This window comes from Oncorhynchus mykiss, chromosome 10 (assembly GCF_013265735.2).
Source record: "Oncorhynchus mykiss isolate Arlee chromosome 10, USDA_OmykA_1.1, whole genome shotgun sequence".
Taxonomy (NCBI): Eukaryota; Metazoa; Chordata; class Actinopteri; order Salmoniformes; family Salmonidae; genus Oncorhynchus; species Oncorhynchus mykiss.
In genome coordinates, this window is record NC_048574.1 from 18,376,622 (window position 1) to 18,395,846 (window position 19,225).

Genomic DNA, 19,225 nt, shown 5'->3' on the forward strand with positions numbered 1-19,225 from the left:
GGCTGTCAAGCTTCATTCATTCTCTCACTGCTTGTCATTTGGTTACTTGGATTAAAATGGACCCTGCTTCTTTCACTTCTCCAGTTTAAATCTAAAACACTGTTCACATGGATGAAGCTAAACTAGTAGTCATTAATCGACAATACTAGTCATTGTTTCAGAAGCAGTATAATACATGTTTTAATTTCCGCAGTGTATTAGACGGATAGTTGTCTCAGTCCCGTTTATTGGGCCTGGAGTAGTCGTGTCTTGTGTCTGCACTAACTGATCCTTTTCTTACTGAATGGAGTTTAAAAGTGTTAACCTTGGTGTTTCGTAGGCTATAAAGTGTTTGATTACTTTGAAATCCTTTCCTGCGTGTTATTGATAGCTCTCCCCCTACTGTGTTCACGATAAGCTCTCACTCATTACTCCGGACACCGTGGCTTCCCCTTACCGCCACCATAAATTCTCAGGCCCCCCCATTTAAATTTTGCATATTAGCTGGGCAACAGAATACCTGTCACGGCTGTTAAAGGTAGAGGACCAAAGCGCGGCGTGGGGAGCGTACATTTTCTATTTATTTGGAAAAAAGACACTGAACAAAACAACAAACCCTACAAAAACAAACCGTGACGCTATGTGCCTTAAACAAAAGTCAACTTCCCACAAAGACAGGTGGGAAAAAGGGCTACCTAAGTATGGTTCTCAATCAGAGACAACGATAGACAGCTGCCTCTGATTGAGAACCACACCCGGCCAAAGAAATAGAAAACATAGAAATAAAGAAACTAGAATGCCCACCCTAGTCACACCCTGGCCTAACCAAAATAGAGAATAAAAGCCTCTCTTTGGCCAGGGCGTGACAATACCATTGGCACGTGAAAATGAGAAACATTAGGGAGGACAATATGTTTTTTTACTATAAGGTGGCAGTTTTGGTTTGTTGAGAAGAAAAAGAGTTGAACTCTTTTCTCCTTCCCATAATTTGTCAATGTCAGAGGACCTCCCACTGGGCACAGATGTCAATTCAACGTCTATTCCATGTTGGTTCAATGTAATTTCATTGAAATGATGTGGAATCAACGTTGATTTAACCAGTGTGTGCTTAGTTGGCTGTCATTGGTCTGCAGTGGCTATTTTTTAGCAAGAAACTCTGAGAATAGGTTAACACATTTTCCTAATTGGAAATGACTTAATAAGCATATTGTGATATGAACAAATGTATCAACAGGTAAAATGGCATCAATATTCAAATAGTGCACCAGCTAATTTGATTTGGGCAGGACCTGACCATTGTGAATTCTTCTAGACTTTAAATTGTTCTAGTTTCAAATAGTTTGGAAGTTATATTGTGAGATTACCTGCTATGGACAGCAATAAGTCATTCAGTATGTATTGGTTTTCGAAGGGCACACACAACATACAATTTGCACTCATTGTCAGTGAACATATGCTTGTATCATGCCGGGTAAACTCTCCTATTTGATTGAAAGCTCTAGGGCACTACAAATTAAAGGAGCTCATCAACACACATGCCTCCAGAAGCAACATTAATCCTCTTTTATATGCTGCATTCTTTTTGATTACACCACGTTAAGTATTACTGTTTTCCCTCCAAGACTTGAGCATGGTGGTGTTTTGATTGAAGTCAAAGGAACATTTACATGATTTGGGTTTTCTCTAGGGGGCCACGAGGGACACAAATTAAAGTCAAACTCCTTACCCCCGCATAGCTCACATTCATTCCGTCAAAATAATGAGTTTATTAACAGTCGCCCATTTCAAGGACCAGTGTGCATTTTAATTGGCTGTTTCTATATCACTGGAGTCATGATAAAAGTGTAGATCTGCTGACGGACTTGGCCCTGTTTATAATCAGTTCTCAAGTCAGTTTTTATTCCCCAGCATTTATTAGCAACACTAGACTTCATAGTTGTTGTTTGGGGCCTTAGTGCACAGATTCACTAACAGTAACCTGTTGTTTGGGGCCTTAGTGCACAGATTCACTAACAGTAACCTGTTGCTTGACGCCTTAGTGCACAGATTCACCAACAGTAACCAATATTGTGAGGACAGATACAAAGGTTTTTAGGACAGGTTATGTTTTGTTGGGGCATTCAAATATACTTTCCTTTGTCAGCTTAATTTTTGCATCCTCTTGAAGAAGAAGGAATGTTTCACTTTACAACTCAGATTACTTAGCATACATAGTCAACATGAACTTCTTGCCTTTTTGTTCTAGAGTCATTTGGAGCAGAATGCAGCTCGGAGGAGAAAACATAAAAACATATTCCCTTTGTACAGTACAGGAAATGTTAAACTTGGAGTATATTTGAAATTTCAAAAAGGCTTCTGAAGTATGTAATTTCCACTTTGAAATTTCAGACTTGATTTACCCTTAAGAAAAATGTATCAACCCCTACAGAAATGTGTATTATAATGCCAATTATAATCCACATAATAATTCACATTTCCTGCTGAAGCAAACTGGCTCAAGTTAAGATCCCTACATCTGTACTTGGAGTGATGAAATGGATGAAAATCAAACCCAACGATCACTGAGAATGGCTTCCAGCGGAACTCTTTTGGACATTATTTTTGAAAGGTACATATTGGAAGTACCCAGTGAAATATAATAGCGATGAACACTATCTAACACTGTTTCATGTTTGTTCCCCCTCTACTCTACAGGACACCGAAATTATTAACACTGCGATACTGACCGGCCGAACCGTGGCCATTCCCGTGAAAGTTGTCTCTATTGAAATGAGTGGAGTCGTCACCGATGTCTCGTCCTTCGTAGAGTGCAAGTCGTCTAACGAAGACATTGTCAAGGTATGGTACAGCAGATTCCCACTTAGGTTGCAAAATTCCAGTAACTTTCCCTAAATCCCCAGGTTTTCATTATTGGGATTTCTGGAAAACTTGGGAATTTTGGGAAAATTACCGGAATTTTGCAACCCTATCTCTCCGATCTTGGTAATGCATCTGATACCGAATGGAATTCCACCGTACTCCTACACACCCTAATGGACCTGCAGCACACTTTAATATACCATAATGCAAACATGAAAACCTCATTATATGGCTGTCCCCCCACGGACGAATCAATGGATGTTCATACACGTACTGGTACACCAAAAGGTTACAAAGCACAGTTATAACTATAAAGGATATAGTTTTGAAACACTTCTCTTCTCTGGCCTAGTCTGGTCTAGTCTGGCCTAGTCTGGTCTAGTCTGGTCTAGTCTGGCCTAGTCTGGTCTATTCTGGCCTAGTCTGGTCTAGTCTGGCCTAGTCTGGCCTAGTCTGGCCTAGTCTGGTCTAGTCTGGCCTAGTCTGGTCTAGTCTGGCCTAGTCTGGCCTAGTCTGGTCTAGTCTGGCCTAGTCTGGTCTAGTCTGGCCTAGTCTGGTCTAGTCTGGCCTAGTCTGGCCGAGTCTGGTCTAGTCTGGCCGAGTCTGGTCTAGTCTGGCCTAGTCTGGCCGAGTCTGGCCTAGTCTGGTCTAGTCAGGTCTAGTCTGGCCTAGTCTGGCCTAGTCTGGTCTAGTCTGGCCTAGTCTGGTCAAGTCTGGTCTAGTCTGGCCTATTCTGGTCTAGTTGCCACCTTGTCTCCAGACCTTAGAGTTTACTTTAGCTGCATTATCTGGTGCAAGGCATCCATTTCCATCCATTTTCATTGACTAAGGCTACATCCCAAATGTCACTCTATTCCCTATTTACTGCACACATTTTTACCAGAGGTCCTGGTCAGAATTACTGCACTAAATAGGGAATAGGGTACTATTTGGGACGCAGCCTTAGCCAAGTAGGGCGACTGTAGTGCTGTAAAGGACTTAAGTAAAAATACTTGAAAGTACTACTTAAGTAGTTTACTATTTTACTACTACTTACTGTACTTTACTATTTTTTATTTTTGACAACTTTTACTTTTACTTCACTACATTCCTAAAGAAAATGATGTACTTTTTATTCCATGCATTTTCCCTGACACCCAAAAGTACTCGTTAAATTTTGAATGCTTAGCAGGACAGCGAAATGGTCTAATTCACACACTTATCAAGAGCACATCCCTGGTCATCCCTACTGCCACTGATCTGGCAGACTCACTAAACACAAGTGCTTTGTTTGTCTGAGTGATGGCGGTTGCCTCTGGCTATCCGTAAATAAATAAAAAACAAGAGTAGTGCCATCTCGTTTTCTTAATAGGGAATTTGAAATTATTTATACTTTTACTTTTGATACGTATATTTAAAGTAACTTTTGATGCTTAAGTATATTTAAAACCAAATACTTTTCGACTTTTACACAAATATTATTTTACTGGGTGACTTTCACTTTTACTTGAGTCATTTTCTATTAAGGTATCTTTACTTTTACTCAAGTATGACACTTGGGTACTTTTTCCATCACTGGATGACTGGAGGTGAGGAGACGATGCTAGTGTCCTGGGATGACTCACAAACACAACTCTGGCCCGTTGGGAGCCCAAGGTGGTAGAATACAACTTCAACTCCCATTTGTGGATTGAAGAAGGACCTTCATACCCCATGATACCCCATACCTCACCTTCATACCCCATGATCAGCAGGGGTAAATCCCATTTATCTGTAGAAAGAGTTGGATAAAGGAGGTTGCAACCTCTGAAATGTAATCCAACTTTATTTGTTGATTTTCTCGGAGCACGTTTGATGACAGCATCACGACACCTTACAGAACATGAGAAAAATTATACTAAATTTTTTGATGTTGATTTAAGCGTTTCTGTTCATTTGAGATGATCACGTGGGATTATCGAAAGCAGAGTGCACAACAATAAATGCATGTGTTCAGAATAAGTGGTGGGAAAAGCATCAACTGTACAATACAGCAAGAACATACAGACCACACCTAATCTTATTCTGACATTCATATGTGTGATAAGACTAGGATCTATTTGTCAGAGGGCAAATCAAAAGCAAGACATTTTGCCATTACTGTAATCTGTTTGTGAGAAGGTTTAGAATGGTTTCAAGGCGAGCTGCATTAGCTCAATGTTATTGAATAGACCTCGCTTCGCTGCCCTTGCCATTGAACTTTAGAGGATAATGCAAGATGAGACCTTCAAGCCGAGACAGTTCTATAAAACAATCCGCCGAATACAAAAGAAAGGTTCCTAAAGATGATCCACAAAGGTTGTATGGTTGTTCAGTTGTGTGGTTTTGTGCTATCCCCATTGCATTTTGTGGTGCCACATTATTCATACACAGCACTGTAATGCAGATCTGTTCTAATCAGATTACTCTATTCTATTATTCTATTTGCGTAGCCTAGGTGAATCTGTGGAACACTCAAAACTATAGGCTCCGCTTGGTCTATAAGTAAAGCACATAGAGAATGTCTTGTCATATAAACCAGGCCTCACCATGGTCACACTGTAGGTTGTGAATTCCAAATGCGTGGGCTTCTGCTTAATTTTTTTATTTATTTTTTTAAACAAAGCATTTTTATTTATTTTTTTGCTTTGGCTATTTGCCAACCTGCCATTGTTCTGTTTTTGTTCCCAACTTTTGGAAAAGGTTATGCTGCTCTCATTTCTCTTTGCTGAGGCGTTTATTTGTTTGTTTGTTTCTCCCTCTTTGAAATAAATAGGCCACAGTATATGTCAGCGCTGCCGGATAACCCAATCCCATTTGACTGTACAGTGTGTGTGTGTGTGTGTGTGTGTGTGTGTGAGAACAGTAGGATGATTTGGTTATTAAAGACCACATCTGTGCTCTGCTCAGACAGAGTTTTGTGTTGTGTTGTGCAGGGTGTGGAGGAAGGCACGGGAATGGGAGGCAGTATGGGGAGAAGGCAGGCAGCAGAGAGGGAGGCTGGGCGAAAGGAGGTGTGGGCTGAGGACCCTGTGGGGATTTGTCAGCGAGCGGGAGACATGACTCCCCCAGCTGATCCTTTCTCCCAGGGCTGTGTGTGTGTGTGTGTGTGTGTGTGTGTGTGTGTGTGTGTGTGTGTGTGTGTGTGTGTGTGTGTGTGTGTGTGTGTGTGTGTGTGTGTGTGTGTGTGTGTGTGTGTGTGTGTGTGTGTGTGTGTGTGTGTGTGTGTGTGTGTGTGTGAGTCACTGTAGCCATCTGAGGACACAGATAAGGCGGCGGTGGAAAGCCTTGTTCCATGCCAGTGGTCATCCAACCCTTGCCCTGCCAAGCCCTCTGTTTCCTCCATTCTGCACTCACACCAATGTGACACATTCACCTTCAGCCAACAACTAGGCTTAAATAAGAAAGGCTTTGTGAGGCAGTGAGATAAGTACACCTGAGTGGTCTAGTGTTTCAGTGTTGTCTCCTTGCTGTCTGCTGTGCTATTGTATATGAGAGGTCTCGAAGAAGTTTGTATTATTGTCGATGGCCTCACAATGAGGACATAATCCAGTCAATGAGAGCATACAGGCCCAGATTTTTTTTTTTATGATTGTATCCTACTAGAAACTGGTTTTGAGAGATTAAGCAATGAAACGCTGTGTTTCGCAAAGAATTCCTTCAGTTGATTAATAAGTTAAGAGGGATTTTTAAAGAGAAGTCTATTAATTATCATACTGTACCTTCCATCAATCAAAGTAGGTTTTCATAATGGCCACTACCGAACAACATTAACCCAACTGGGGTGTGTTCATTAGGCACCAAATGAAAAGTAAAATAAACTGAAACAGGGAGGGACAACCCAAACTTGTACCTTAATGCTTGATTTCGCTTTCTGTTGCAAAACATTTTAAAATGTTTGACGTTGCATGCCCTAATGAACACAGCCCAAGTTATGTTTTGTTTTTCCATCTGCTCCACCTCCAGCAAGAAAACAGGTGGCATTGATAGGCCGAAATCCTGTTTGGAGGCACATGTTGAAGTTAAGCGTGTAAGCAGAGGTGAGCCAGCATGGGATCTCCATCACTAAATGACTCATTAGATCCATACGCATTAGTCAGTAGAATAAGTACTATCAGGTCAAATGAACCTGCCAACCTTCTGTGTTCCACATGCATGCAACTCAACGTGCATGCACAATACGTTGAACCAAAACAAACATTAAGTGACCCGTGGAAAAACAAAGCCCGACAATACAGTATTGGAATCGGTTTTGTTATCAGAGCTGCCGAGGAGTAAAGATATGGATATACTGTGCTGCAGGCGGGTGGTGATCCTTTTTGATCCTGGATCTCTGTCTGTTGGTTTAAACTGAGCCTGGATGCCGCCCTAGCGGGTAGTGCCCGCCCTGTCTTTCTTTGCCCCGACCCTACCCAGGAAATCTGTTGGCACCATGGAAGATGCCACAGCACATTAGAGGGCTGTGTAGCGACGACAGCTCGCGGCTCCATGCATGAGAGCACTTTCACGGGCCCCGCTGGGCTACTGACACCCGTAGTCGTTAACAGCTTTTGACTCGCAATTAGCCAGCCAAGTTTATTAGCTGCCTGCAGGAGCTGGGATCGTTTATGCTAGCGCAGTTAGCAAGGGTGAGTGAGAGTGATAGGAAGGCTGGTGTTAGCATTATATAGATAGGGAGGCCTAGAGTGGTAGGTCACAGGTGTGGAGGGGGCACTGTGTTTTGGTGTAGAGGATGACGGTGTGTGTGTGTGTGTGTGTGTGTGTGTGTGTGTGTGTGTGTGTGAGAGAGAGAGAGAGATAGAATATGGGGGCAGGTACACTACATGACTAAAAGTATGTGGACACCTGCTCGTCGAACATCTTATTCCAAAATCATGGGCATTAATATGGAGTTGGTCTATTACAGGCTATTACAGCCTCCACTCTTCTGGGTAGGCTTTCCACTTGATGTTGGAACATTGCTGCAGGGACTTGCTTCCATTCAGCCACAAGAGCATTTGTGAGGTCTGGTACTGATGTTTGGCGATTAGGCCTGGCTCGCAGTCAGCGTTCCAATTCATCCCAATGGTGTTCAATGGGGTCAGGGTTCTGTGCACGCCAGTCAAGTTCTTCCACATCGATCTCGACAAACCATTTCTGTATGGACCTCACTTTGTGCACATGGGCATTTTCATGCTGAAACAGGAAAAGGCCTTCCCAAACTGTTGCCACAAAGTTGGAAGCACAGAATCGTGATTCATCACTCCAGAGAATGCGTTTCCACTGCTCCAGAGTCCAATGGCAGCGAGCTTTACACCACTCCAGTCGACGCTTGGCATTGCACATGGTGATCTTAGGCTTGTGTGCGGCTACTCGGCCATGGAAACCCATTTCATGAAGCTCCCAGTTATTGTGCTGACGTTGCTTCAAGTGGCAGTATGTAACTCGGTAGTGAGGACAGACGTTTTTTACGCATTATGTGCATCAGCACTCAGCGGCTACATTCTGTGAGCTTGTGTGGCCTACTACTTCGCGGCTGAGCCGTTGTTGCTCCTAGACATTTCCACTTCACAGTAAAAGCACTTACAGTTGACCAGGGCAGCTCTAGCAGGGCAGACATTTGATGAAATGACTCGTTGAAAGTCAATGAGCTATTCTACTGCCAATGTTTGTCTATGGAGATTGCATGGCTGTGTGCTCAATTTTATATACCTGTCAGCAACGGGTTTGGCTGAAATGGACAAATCCACTAATTTGAAGGGGTGTCCATATACTTTTGTATGTATAGTGTATGTCCTTTGCTCTGTACAGTATCTAAGCCTGGCAAGCAAGAACCTAATTATCATGATTCAGTATGAAAAAAAGTATATTACCCTGATTCCAGCTGACACCCCAGATCTCTGCCAGAGAATGATGATCCCAAAATCCCTATTCACACAAAGGTGACTACAGACAGATAATCTGAAAACTTGATTTACCAGAACAAGGGAAATGAGGGAAAAGAGTCATCTCTCTCCTCTATCTGAAGGCTTCCCACCCAGCCTGTATGGATTGCAGAGTGGAGAGGCCTGTCTGGATGGACTGGGTGTTTTATTAACCCCCCCTCTTATGATGAATCCTCAACCCTGAGAAGACTGGCGAACCCGACCTCCATTTGCAGGAGATTAGCTCCTCTGATTACAGTGTCAGGTGCCTCCAACTGCCAGATAAATCATCGATGGTATCCCGAAAGCAAACCCTGCTATCTATTACAGTAAATCATTTAGTATTAAAGGGATGGGTATTTATGAGAAAAACTGTGCTGGGTGATTTCTTGGAGACTGCTGGATAAAAAATAAGTAAACAGAATTTTGTGTGCGGGCACCTGGTGTATTAAGCTTTCATATTCTATGAATTATCTGTTGCCTGAAAGCTTGTGTTAGTATATATATTCTGATGTGTGTCTCTGCGTAATTGTGTATAGATCATTACACTGAAAATAGTGGTGGGTTGTGGGTGATCATGGGCCTGATTTTTAAAGGCTTACAGTAGACTGTACTTAAGAGCCAGTTCATCCACTCAAGAAGAGATTCAAATTAGATAGGAGAAAACCTTCAAGTAGTGTTGTTTACACTGTGTTCCCAAATATTTCAAAATACAAAAATATAGCCCCTCGTGGCAAAATATTGGAAAATTCACAAAGGAGGATTATTGTGACCTAATAATAATAGTACACATTCCACATTAAAATAATCTGTAAGCAAAAAGGAAGACATGTTTTCCCTGTTTCCTTTAGTGGAATCTGAGAAAAGCTGTGTACCAGCCAATCCAATGTAATAAACTAGGTAGTGGACTCTACTCCTGCATCCATACTGTACTATATCACTTGTATCACCTGTCAACGGCAGATCATTATCATATATTGACCAATAACCTTTGTTTTTCACAGGTGTCCATGAATTGTGACTACGTGTTTGTGAACGGGAAGGAGACGCGGGGCTCCATGAACGCCCGTGTCATCTTCAGCTACGAGCACCTCAGTGCCCCCTTAGAGCTGACCGTGTGGGTGCCCAAACTCCCCCTTCAAGTGGAACTGTCCGACAGCAACCTGAGCTTCATCAAGGGCTGGAGGGTACCCATTCTTCCTGACCGCAGGTAGGACTCACCAACGCACAGCTCCCTTTTGTGTGTAGTGTTAGAGTGGAGAGCATGTTTCTTGTATTTATTTTTAATTCATTTTGAGGTTACTGCACACAAGTATGGTTTGCTGCACTCTATCTGATACACTAGCCTAGATGTCATGGTCTTCCTCAACTTAATGTTTTTAATCTTTACCCCTTGCATTGTCATGTATCGTTTCAATTGTGCAGCCCATGTTTTGCTTGTGTCGTGTGTTTGTGTTACATGTCGTCCTAGTGACGCAATTCTATGCAAATCTGCCTAACCAATGTTTATGCCTCTTAGGCCTTATCTTTGTTTGCTCAACTACTGCCTGTGCACACATTTTATTAGAGTTTAAACCAACCCATGATTTCAGGTAATCAAACGTATCTCTCTTAATGAATTGAACTAAACTAAGACGTTTGTCTGAGAACAGGACGTTAAGCAAATTCCAGACCGGATTCACAGCAAGCTTTTAGGTCCGGTTTCCCAGACACAGATTAAACCTAGTTCTGAAAAAACTATTTCAAAAGAGTTTCTCGATTGAGGATCTTTTTAATCCTGGACTAGGCTTAATCAGTGTTTTGAACCATCAACCACAATGAACAACATTAACTACTGTCTTCAAAACAGAACTGCAGAAGCCTTCATTCCGCCATTTTGGCAAAACATTTAGCACTTAACTAGATATTTGTGATGTTATCAGAACAAGGACAAAAAAACACCTCACTGTGCATTAAACACTTATATGTGATGTTTTTACTTTTTATATATATCAGATACCACCAAACTATGCTATTAATTTAGCTGTAATTTAATCTCCTTTTATTTGGTCTCCCCTCAGAACACAAGCCATTTGGCTAACTTCTCACTCTGTCTCTCATCTCTCACTCTAGCTCTCTCATATCTCTCGCTCTATCTCCCTCTATCTCTCCTAACACAACACTGTTTTAAGCCCTAAGCTTTATCAAGGGCCAGGTCTCTTGGACCGCAATGTGTGTGTTTGCTACATTGCAGCTGCATTGCTCACTGGCTGTGTTATCCCGTAATGTGTTCTAAAAGAGGACAGAAGTGTAATCGGGTAGGCCGGCCGATGTGCAGCAAAGCTCCAGCTGGTGTATCAAAGATCCTAATAAGAACAGACACTCCTCTAAAGAAAAAAAAACATAGGTATGGCCTTAACATGGGAAACTCTCTGACCTGAGCAAAGAGTCATGAAACTCCATGAGGAGAGTCACGCTGTCTCTCTGGTTTACCCTAGTCTTAACTGAACACTCTTGTCTACATTCTTGTCTCTCCACTGCTATTGTGGCTTTGTTGTACAAGTTGAAAAACACAGGCGAACCGTGCCTTTAACCCTTAAATGTCTAGCGTTAGCCGGCCACGGGACATGATGCATGTTAGAGTATTGTCAGACCTTTTAGGGAACACAGGACAGGCCTGCTTGATATTCAGATGGGCTTTGGGAATCAATGGGTGGGATATGCTTTGTCAGTCACTGACAGCCCACTGCCTCTCCTGCATCTTAAGTTATCTGAAAGGATAAGTCAAAGCAGAGATTAATTAGCCTTGGGAATGGAGGAGAGCTTTTTAGCATTTAAGAGGAAAGCCGGCAGCTTGTCAGGCTGTTGAGAAACGTTTGGCAAGTATTACATCTTCTGGAGCAACATATTGGGCTTGGTTGGGATGCACTGACCGTGTTCTCCCCCTGTCCATCTAAGCATCCATTGATTTAGGAATGGAAGGCACACGTCCAAATCTTGCTTGTTTGGAAGTTTTTGGAGGAGTTTCGTGCCGGCTTGGATAACTTTTCCCTCACAAAGGGCACATTGGAACAGACACTGTAACAGATGTCCCCCACATAGATTAGTGTTGGGCCTCTCATCAAATCAAGTGCTAAATTATATAATGATAAGAAGCAATTAAGAACATAAGCTCCCGAAACAGGATGCAGGATTTAACTACACTACAGCATATTCCACAAACATATTGAGTTACAAGATGCATCATTAAAGGTTATGATAAGCCATTGAGCTACTGCTGAAACGGCTTCGTAAATAGTACAGCAAATACATTTTGACATGATAACTCTTACTTTGTTGTTGTACACTTTGATACTGGTAATGGTATTGACAATGTTTACGGTTTTGACACTGTTAATGGTATTGACACTGTTAACATCATTGACACAGTTTCTTTCTTTATCTCTCTCTCTCTCTCCCTGTCTTTGTCTCAGGAGCGCCAGAGATAGTGACACAGATGACGATGAGGACGACCGGCGGGTGAGCCGGGGCTGCACCTTGCAGTACCAGCGTTCCCTTGTCAAGGTGCTGACCCAGTTTCACACCACCTCTACCGAGGGCACCGACCAGGTCATCACCATGCTGGGGCCCGACTGGCAGGTGGACGTGACTGACCTGGTTCAGGACTCGCTGAAGGTAGTCGACCCCAGGATAGCCGAGCTGGTGGACCGCACCGTGCTGGTGGGCCTGGAGCTGGGCTCCACTGTACTGAAGGTATAGAAACTTGGCTAGGTCACCAAAGTCTGTAAAAAGGAAATGGCTTCTTTCAATTGCCTCTTTTACCTCACAGATGTTCGCCCATCTCATAAATGTTATAGGCTAGGGCACTAGAGGCAAATAGGAAATTGACACTGAGGTAGACAAAGTATGGATCATACTGACCAAAGTGCAGCTGTAATAGGCAGAAGCGCTCAGAGTGCACAACAAAATATTTTGTGCTTCACACTGACCTAGACGAACTGACAGGTGAAAGAAGGAAATTAGACCTCTTCTTCATCGCTTTCACCCATTTTGTTTTTGTAAAGGAAGCCTCTTTACAATGATGAAATGATAAATGAGATCTGTCCAAACTTGCTTTTAAAGATGGCTCCATCTGCATAGGCATGTAGTCTATATGGGCTTCCGCTTAGCCTTCCAATATGCAGCTTTACCATTCAAACTGAGTGATTGATGGCATAGAAAACCATACTTATGGAAGGCTGTAAGAAAATAAAAGATCTCAAGCTTACACAGTATTTTATGGAACATTAGGAAAATGAAGAGTAGCCTAATTCTTATTTACAATGACGGCCTATCCTGGCCAAACCCGGACGATGCTGGGCCAATTGTGCGCCGCCCTATGGGACTCCCAATTTCTCACTACCAACCCCTGTTGGTGGAGCGAATAATTTATTTATAAAAATGTAACCTTCATTTAACTAGTCAAGCCAGTTAAGAACAAATTCTTATTACAATGACGTCCTATCCTGGCCATGCTGGGAAGATTGTGTGCCACCCTATGGGACTCCCAATCACGGCCGGATGTGATACAGCCTGGAATCAAACCAGGGACTGTAGTGACACCTCTTGCACTGACTTGCAGTTCCTTAGACCACTGCGCCACTCGGGAGTCCGTGAGTCCATGAATCTACTCTCAAACTAAATTATTTCACTTAGAGGGTTCACTGATGAACATAAATGAGTTATAAGATCTTTTTCATTAATCGAACGCCATTTTCCAAACAATAATTTAATCGGGGGTGAGTAGTCTGGAAGATTTGATAATAGGCAACAGTTTAATCCCACCATCTTGACTTTAAGGGGTTTCATTTTGGAGCTAATTATTGTTTTTGAATGAAAGTATGGCACCAAAAGGTGTAAAAATCAGATTTTCTATTGTTTTTTCATTTAGATGTTTATTTATTTTACATTAAATGTATTACGAATTATGACCTTCACATGATTTTAGAGCTTTTTAATTGACATTCCAAAGACGCATATTGAGAACATTTAATTGCCAAAACATTGAAAACATTTAATTGTTTCTAACAACACAGAATTAAACAATTAATAAGAGCCCTGTGATGGTAAGGATTGCCCATTACTGCTTATCACTTATTAACCATCTTTTTTTCAAATGACTTTACTTAAATAAAATATTTCAGTTGTGTATATAACTTTTTTTCATTTGATGACTATTATTTAATTTCTTAAAATAATCGTCTCATCTCTGCTCAGGCTGTAGCAACCAGACAGCCAGATAACCATCTAACGTTATCTCTGTGCTCCCCAACGAGTCATACTAAACTCAGCAAAAAAAGAAATGTCCTCTCACTGTCAACTATTTTCAGCACACTTAACATGTGTAAATATTTGTATGAACATAACAAGATTCAACAACTGAGACATTAACTGAAGGCCCTAGCCCTCACCCTCCAATCCAACAGATCCCAGACGTGCTCAATGGGATTGAGATCCGGGCTCTTCGCTGGCCATGGCAGAACACTGACGTTCCTGTCTTGCAGGAAATCACGCACAGAACGAGCAGTATGGCTGGTGACATTGTCATGCTGGAGGGTCATGTCAGGATGAGCCTGCAGGAAGGGTACCACATGAGGGAGGAGGATGTCTTCCCTGTAACGCACAGCGTTGAGATTGCCCCTCTCAGCCTATTGCGGACAGTCTGAGCACTGATGGAGAGATTGTGCGTTCCTGGTGTAACTCGGGCAGTTGCTGTTGCCGTCCTGTTCCTGTCCCGCAGGTGTGATGTTCGGATGTACCGATCCTGTGCAGGTGTCGCGATCCTGTAGCGCTGTTTTAACCTGTCTACGATACTGGTTCCCAATTGGGAATCAACCCTCCCACGTTCAGCTGAAACGGTGGCGCATGGAACGCAAAAATATTCTTAAAAATATTTAACCTCCACACATTAACAAGTCCAATAGCTCAAATGAAAGATAAACACCTTGTTCATCTAGCCAGCAAGTCAGATTTCTAAAATGTTTTACGGCGAAAACATAGCACATATATATGTAAAACCACCACCAGACACAGCTCATTTGAATAGCCAAAACATGCAATCAACAAACGCAGGATTAAAAAATAAATCGCTCACTAACCTTTTGAAAATCTTCATCAGATGACAGTAATATGACATGTTACACAGTACATATTTTTTTTTTTCAATAATATGCCATTTATATCCATAAATGTCCATTTACAGTGAGTTCACGTTCAGAAATTACTCAAAAATGCCCGCAGGAAATCTATGTAGCGCGGCAAGATAACGTAAATAGACATCATAAACTTTGACTAAATATACATGTTCTACATATAGTTAGAAAGATACACTGCTTCTTTATGCAACCGCTGTGTTAGATTTATTTTTAACGTTACAGAAATCGCACACTATTCCATATGCTGAGACAGCGCTCAGTTCCAAGCTACATTTCTACGTAATGTTGGAGTCAACAGAAACACAGATTTAAGCATAAATATTCCCTTACCTTCGATGGTCTTCGTTCAGAATGTTCTGGAAGGCTTCATACTTACCCAATACATCGTTTGGTTTCAAGTCTTGCGTCTTTGTATTAGCTACTGCTAATAACATCAGCTGAAATGCACCCAAAACGTCCTCTGGTCCGGAAAAGTTGCGCATCAAAACTTCAAAATTACATATTATATGTCGACTAAACAGGTCAAACTAAGTGCAGAAGCAAGCTTTATGATGTTTTAGACACGCAAAACAAACTTCAATTCAATCGGCCATCGTCTGCCCTTCTCCTGAGTGCTGGAACAAAGGAATGGCTGGGACCAATTCGCGCCCATACGCACAGCCTATTCTCTCGTGGCACGCACTAATTTCACTCCCATAGGGTCAATTCTCGCGCGATTTGAACGATTCAAAGCTCTACTGAAAGAGGACATCTAGCGGAATCATAACTGGTTGGGAAGGGTGGGGGCCATGACGTCAAAGTTGCTCCAACTTTCATGGCCACAAAAACTAGTTTGGAAGAATGCCTGCCCTGTGAGTTCTGCTATACTTACAGACATAATTCCAACGGTTTTAGAATCTTTAGAGTGTTTTCTATCCAATAATAATTTTTATTTGCATATATTAGCAATTTTTGACAGATTTTTTTTCCAGTTTACTAGGGGTACCCAATCTCTCCAAAGGGGGCGTATGTCTGCCATATCCTTAACAGGTTTTAAGCGTCCTACAGTACGGACATTGCAATTTATTGCCCTGACCACATCTGTAGTCCTCATGCCTCCTTGCTGCATGCCTAAGGCACGTTCACGCAGATGAGCAGGGACCCTGGGCATCTTTCTTTTGGTGTTTTTTACATTGTCAGTAGAAAGGCCTCTTTAGTGTCCTAAGTTTTCATAACTGTGACCTTAATTGCCTACCATCTGTAAGCTGTTAGTGTCTTAACAACCGTTCCACAGGTGCATGTTCATTAATTGTTTATGGTTCATTGAACAAGCATGGGAAACAGTGTTTAAACCCTTTACAATGAAGATCTGTAAAGTTATTTTGATTTTTCCAAATTATTATTGTGTGCGGGGCCAGGAAGAATAAGTGCAGTGGATTCTGGTCATTGTAGATCATTTAAAAATATTTAAAAAATACGCAAATCCAATTTTTCAGGTGCTGAACAGATGAACATGTCAAAGAAAAAAAGCTATTTTTCACAACTTTGGTATGTTTCCATAGGAAAATACTCAACCTAGTTTAGCGCAGAAAACGTGGTAACTAACTACAATGAAAAAAGGAAAGTCCGCAACTTCTCCCATGGTGATTTAATCAGGCGCACAATAAAAACAACATTTCGATCCGAGTTGGATTTTCGTCAGACCGGACGAATGTCCAACGCTGATCAAAACATTGTGATTATTTCTCTTGAGAGAAACGCTGTGTAGATCTCACAAAAAAAACTAAATGCAAGTAATTGAACCAATATCGGTCAATTTGTTGTTTAATAACAATACAAAAAAACTAAATTTCAGTTCATCGAACAGCACTACTTTATAGGGCAGGGTTATTCAAACTCTTACCCTACGAGGTTCCGCACCCTGCTGCTTTTCTGTTCTACTTGATCATTAATTTCACACAGTCCCTGATTAGAGGGGAACAATTAAAAAACACAGTGAAACTGGCTTCGAGGTCCATTTGCGACACAACCATAGACATTGATGAGGTGTACTTATAACACCCATTTCTGTCAGCCTCACACAGAGTGTGATGGAGTGAGGGAACACTTGATAATGGTTGTTAGTACAGGAGAAGTGCATCCTAACCTATGACCTATGTACTGCATGGACCTATGCGTGGTATGGCTCCAAATTTTTGTTGCGTTAGCTCTGACCTAGATTCAAAATAATGTGTACAATCCACACTCTTAAAAGAGTTTACCTTAAAGGTACTTCTTTTCATTCAAAAAATATATTTTTTATTCATGTTTTACTAAAAGACTATTAGTACTAGCCTACCCATAGAAGTGGTCCATTTGTATGCTTTGGGTTATTTCTACCTATTTCTGTTATATATGTTTGTAATTACACAGTCATTTATTTCATTGTGAATCAATTATCCACATTCATATTGACCAAACAAAAACAAAGCTTAGTTATTCACCCTGATAATTTACTACTACCACGGTGGCTACTCAAATGAGTCGGAACAACACAGGTACCTAACTCAAAGCTTTTTTAGAGACAAAACCCAGGGTGGAGAACTGTCCTGCTTAGAGTACTTCATCATTCAACTGAATTCCCCACCTTTTGTGAAACTTTAGAAGTCATGTATTCATGTACTTTCATCCCCCGCGGTTACATTTTATGAGCGTAGGGGAGAAAAAGGAGAGACGGACTACCAATGAACTGGAACTCTCCTCTCCAGCACATCTGATCCCGAAAATATGCATCTGGGAGTCCCCGACGGCAGACCTTGGGATCAGAAGACGACAGCTTTGTCCTGTCTGGTGACATACACGGCCGGTGACGTCAAGCCACATTGAGCCATCATAAAAAGCTGTTTAAAAGCATTCTATGTACACGTCACCTTACCAGACAGTCCAGCCTCTTCAGCACACTATACTCAACAGATCAGGATGGCAACTCTGTCTCTGTGTTAACGGGCTCTTACTACTTTTTAATGGGTGTTTTGAACAGGGAGAAGGGCTGTAATGATAACAGATTGCCAAATTAGTGTGCTGTTTAGGATGGTAAGATTTTGAGCACTATTAAATGTTATTATGGCCGTTGGAGGCCAAATTAACAAAGGCAGAGGCTCTCAATGCCCCTCTTCACTGTAGATTTGGCATGAGCTCCAATTGCTACAGAAGTGGAACAACCAACCGGGCTCGGATGAGCAAGAGGGAACATATTTGGATAGATAATGATGCACTATGCCTGAAGGTGAACAAGCTATTTGGATAATGAGAAAAGCCAGTCGGCGGTCATCTCTAGTCATCTCTAGCCGCTGTTGTCACCAGAGCAGTACACATACAATTAATTATGACTGGAAAATGTATTAATCCTCCAAAAAATAGAGCTAAAAACAAAACAATCCAAAAATGACAAACATAGGTCTTTGATGGTGGAGAGCCTGTCATATCATCTAAACCATCTTACAGGCCTTTCTGTATTTTACACAGGCAGCCTTATACATCTGAGTGCTGATGTAAAAATAAAATAGAAAAGTTAAGTCCTTTATGACTCACAGAGGAAGGCGAGTGCTTCTGTGGTTGACTTTTCACAAAGGAAGGCAAGTGCTTCTGTTGTTGACTTTTCACAAAGGAAGGCAAGTGCTTCTGTGGTTCACTTTTCCCACATGACCTTTACGAAGCAATCGGAGGCAACAACAGAAAGGTGACATAATGAGCTGTAAATGCCATGTTTGGCCCCTTGATGGAGGCAGACCTGTCGAAGGCCCCAGGATTAGCTCGAGATTAGTGGGGTTTTTATTTTGTATTTTGTGCCCAGCAACCATCCAATGGACTCACATTTTTGCCAACCACCCACTGAAGAGAGGTCAAGAGGTCAAATGTAGGGCATAGGGAGGCTGTAAGTGGCAGCCCCCGGTCAGCATCCGGTGTCTGGTGCTTTCGTTTTGGCTTGAGTGTCTCATTTATCACACACTTACACAGAAGACGGACAGAAAGACAGACTCATATCCCACTTGTCTGTATTTCCCTGTCAGGACACAAAATGCCTGATGTGACAGTCAAATGGTCTCTTGTCGTTTGCAGGTGGAGTCTCCACTCGCTGTGGAGGCCATGTTGGGAGAGACCTCGTTTTCCGTCACCGATGAGAAAGTCTCCATCTTGGAACTTCGCGTCCACGCCATCTCTGGACTTTCGTTGTCACTACAGCCCAGCCCTGGCAACAGTCACACTATGGTCGCCAAGGCAACTGGCCTGCAGACACTTGCTGCACCAAAGCAGGTACTGTATACTAATATATTAGATGATACATGTAGAGGGCAT

General features: G+C 42.0%; 1 protein-coding gene across 2 annotated transcripts in view; it reads left to right on the forward strand.

Moving 5' to 3' along the window:
- Window positions 1-19,225, forward strand: part of tmem132e (transmembrane protein 132E) — a 362,583-nt gene that overhangs the window by 333,751 nt on the left and 9,607 nt on the right. For both annotated transcript variants that reach the window (XM_036989826.1, XM_036989825.1), the window contains exons 5-8: window positions 2,674-2,817; window positions 9,743-9,948; window positions 12,191-12,470; window positions 18,989-19,183. In XM_036989826.1, the coding sequence (XP_036845721.1) occupies window positions 2,674-2,817; window positions 9,743-9,948; window positions 12,191-12,470; window positions 18,989-19,183 (825 nt within the window). The remainder of the gene's footprint in view (window positions 1-2,673; window positions 2,818-9,742; window positions 9,949-12,190; window positions 12,471-18,988; window positions 19,184-19,225) is intronic.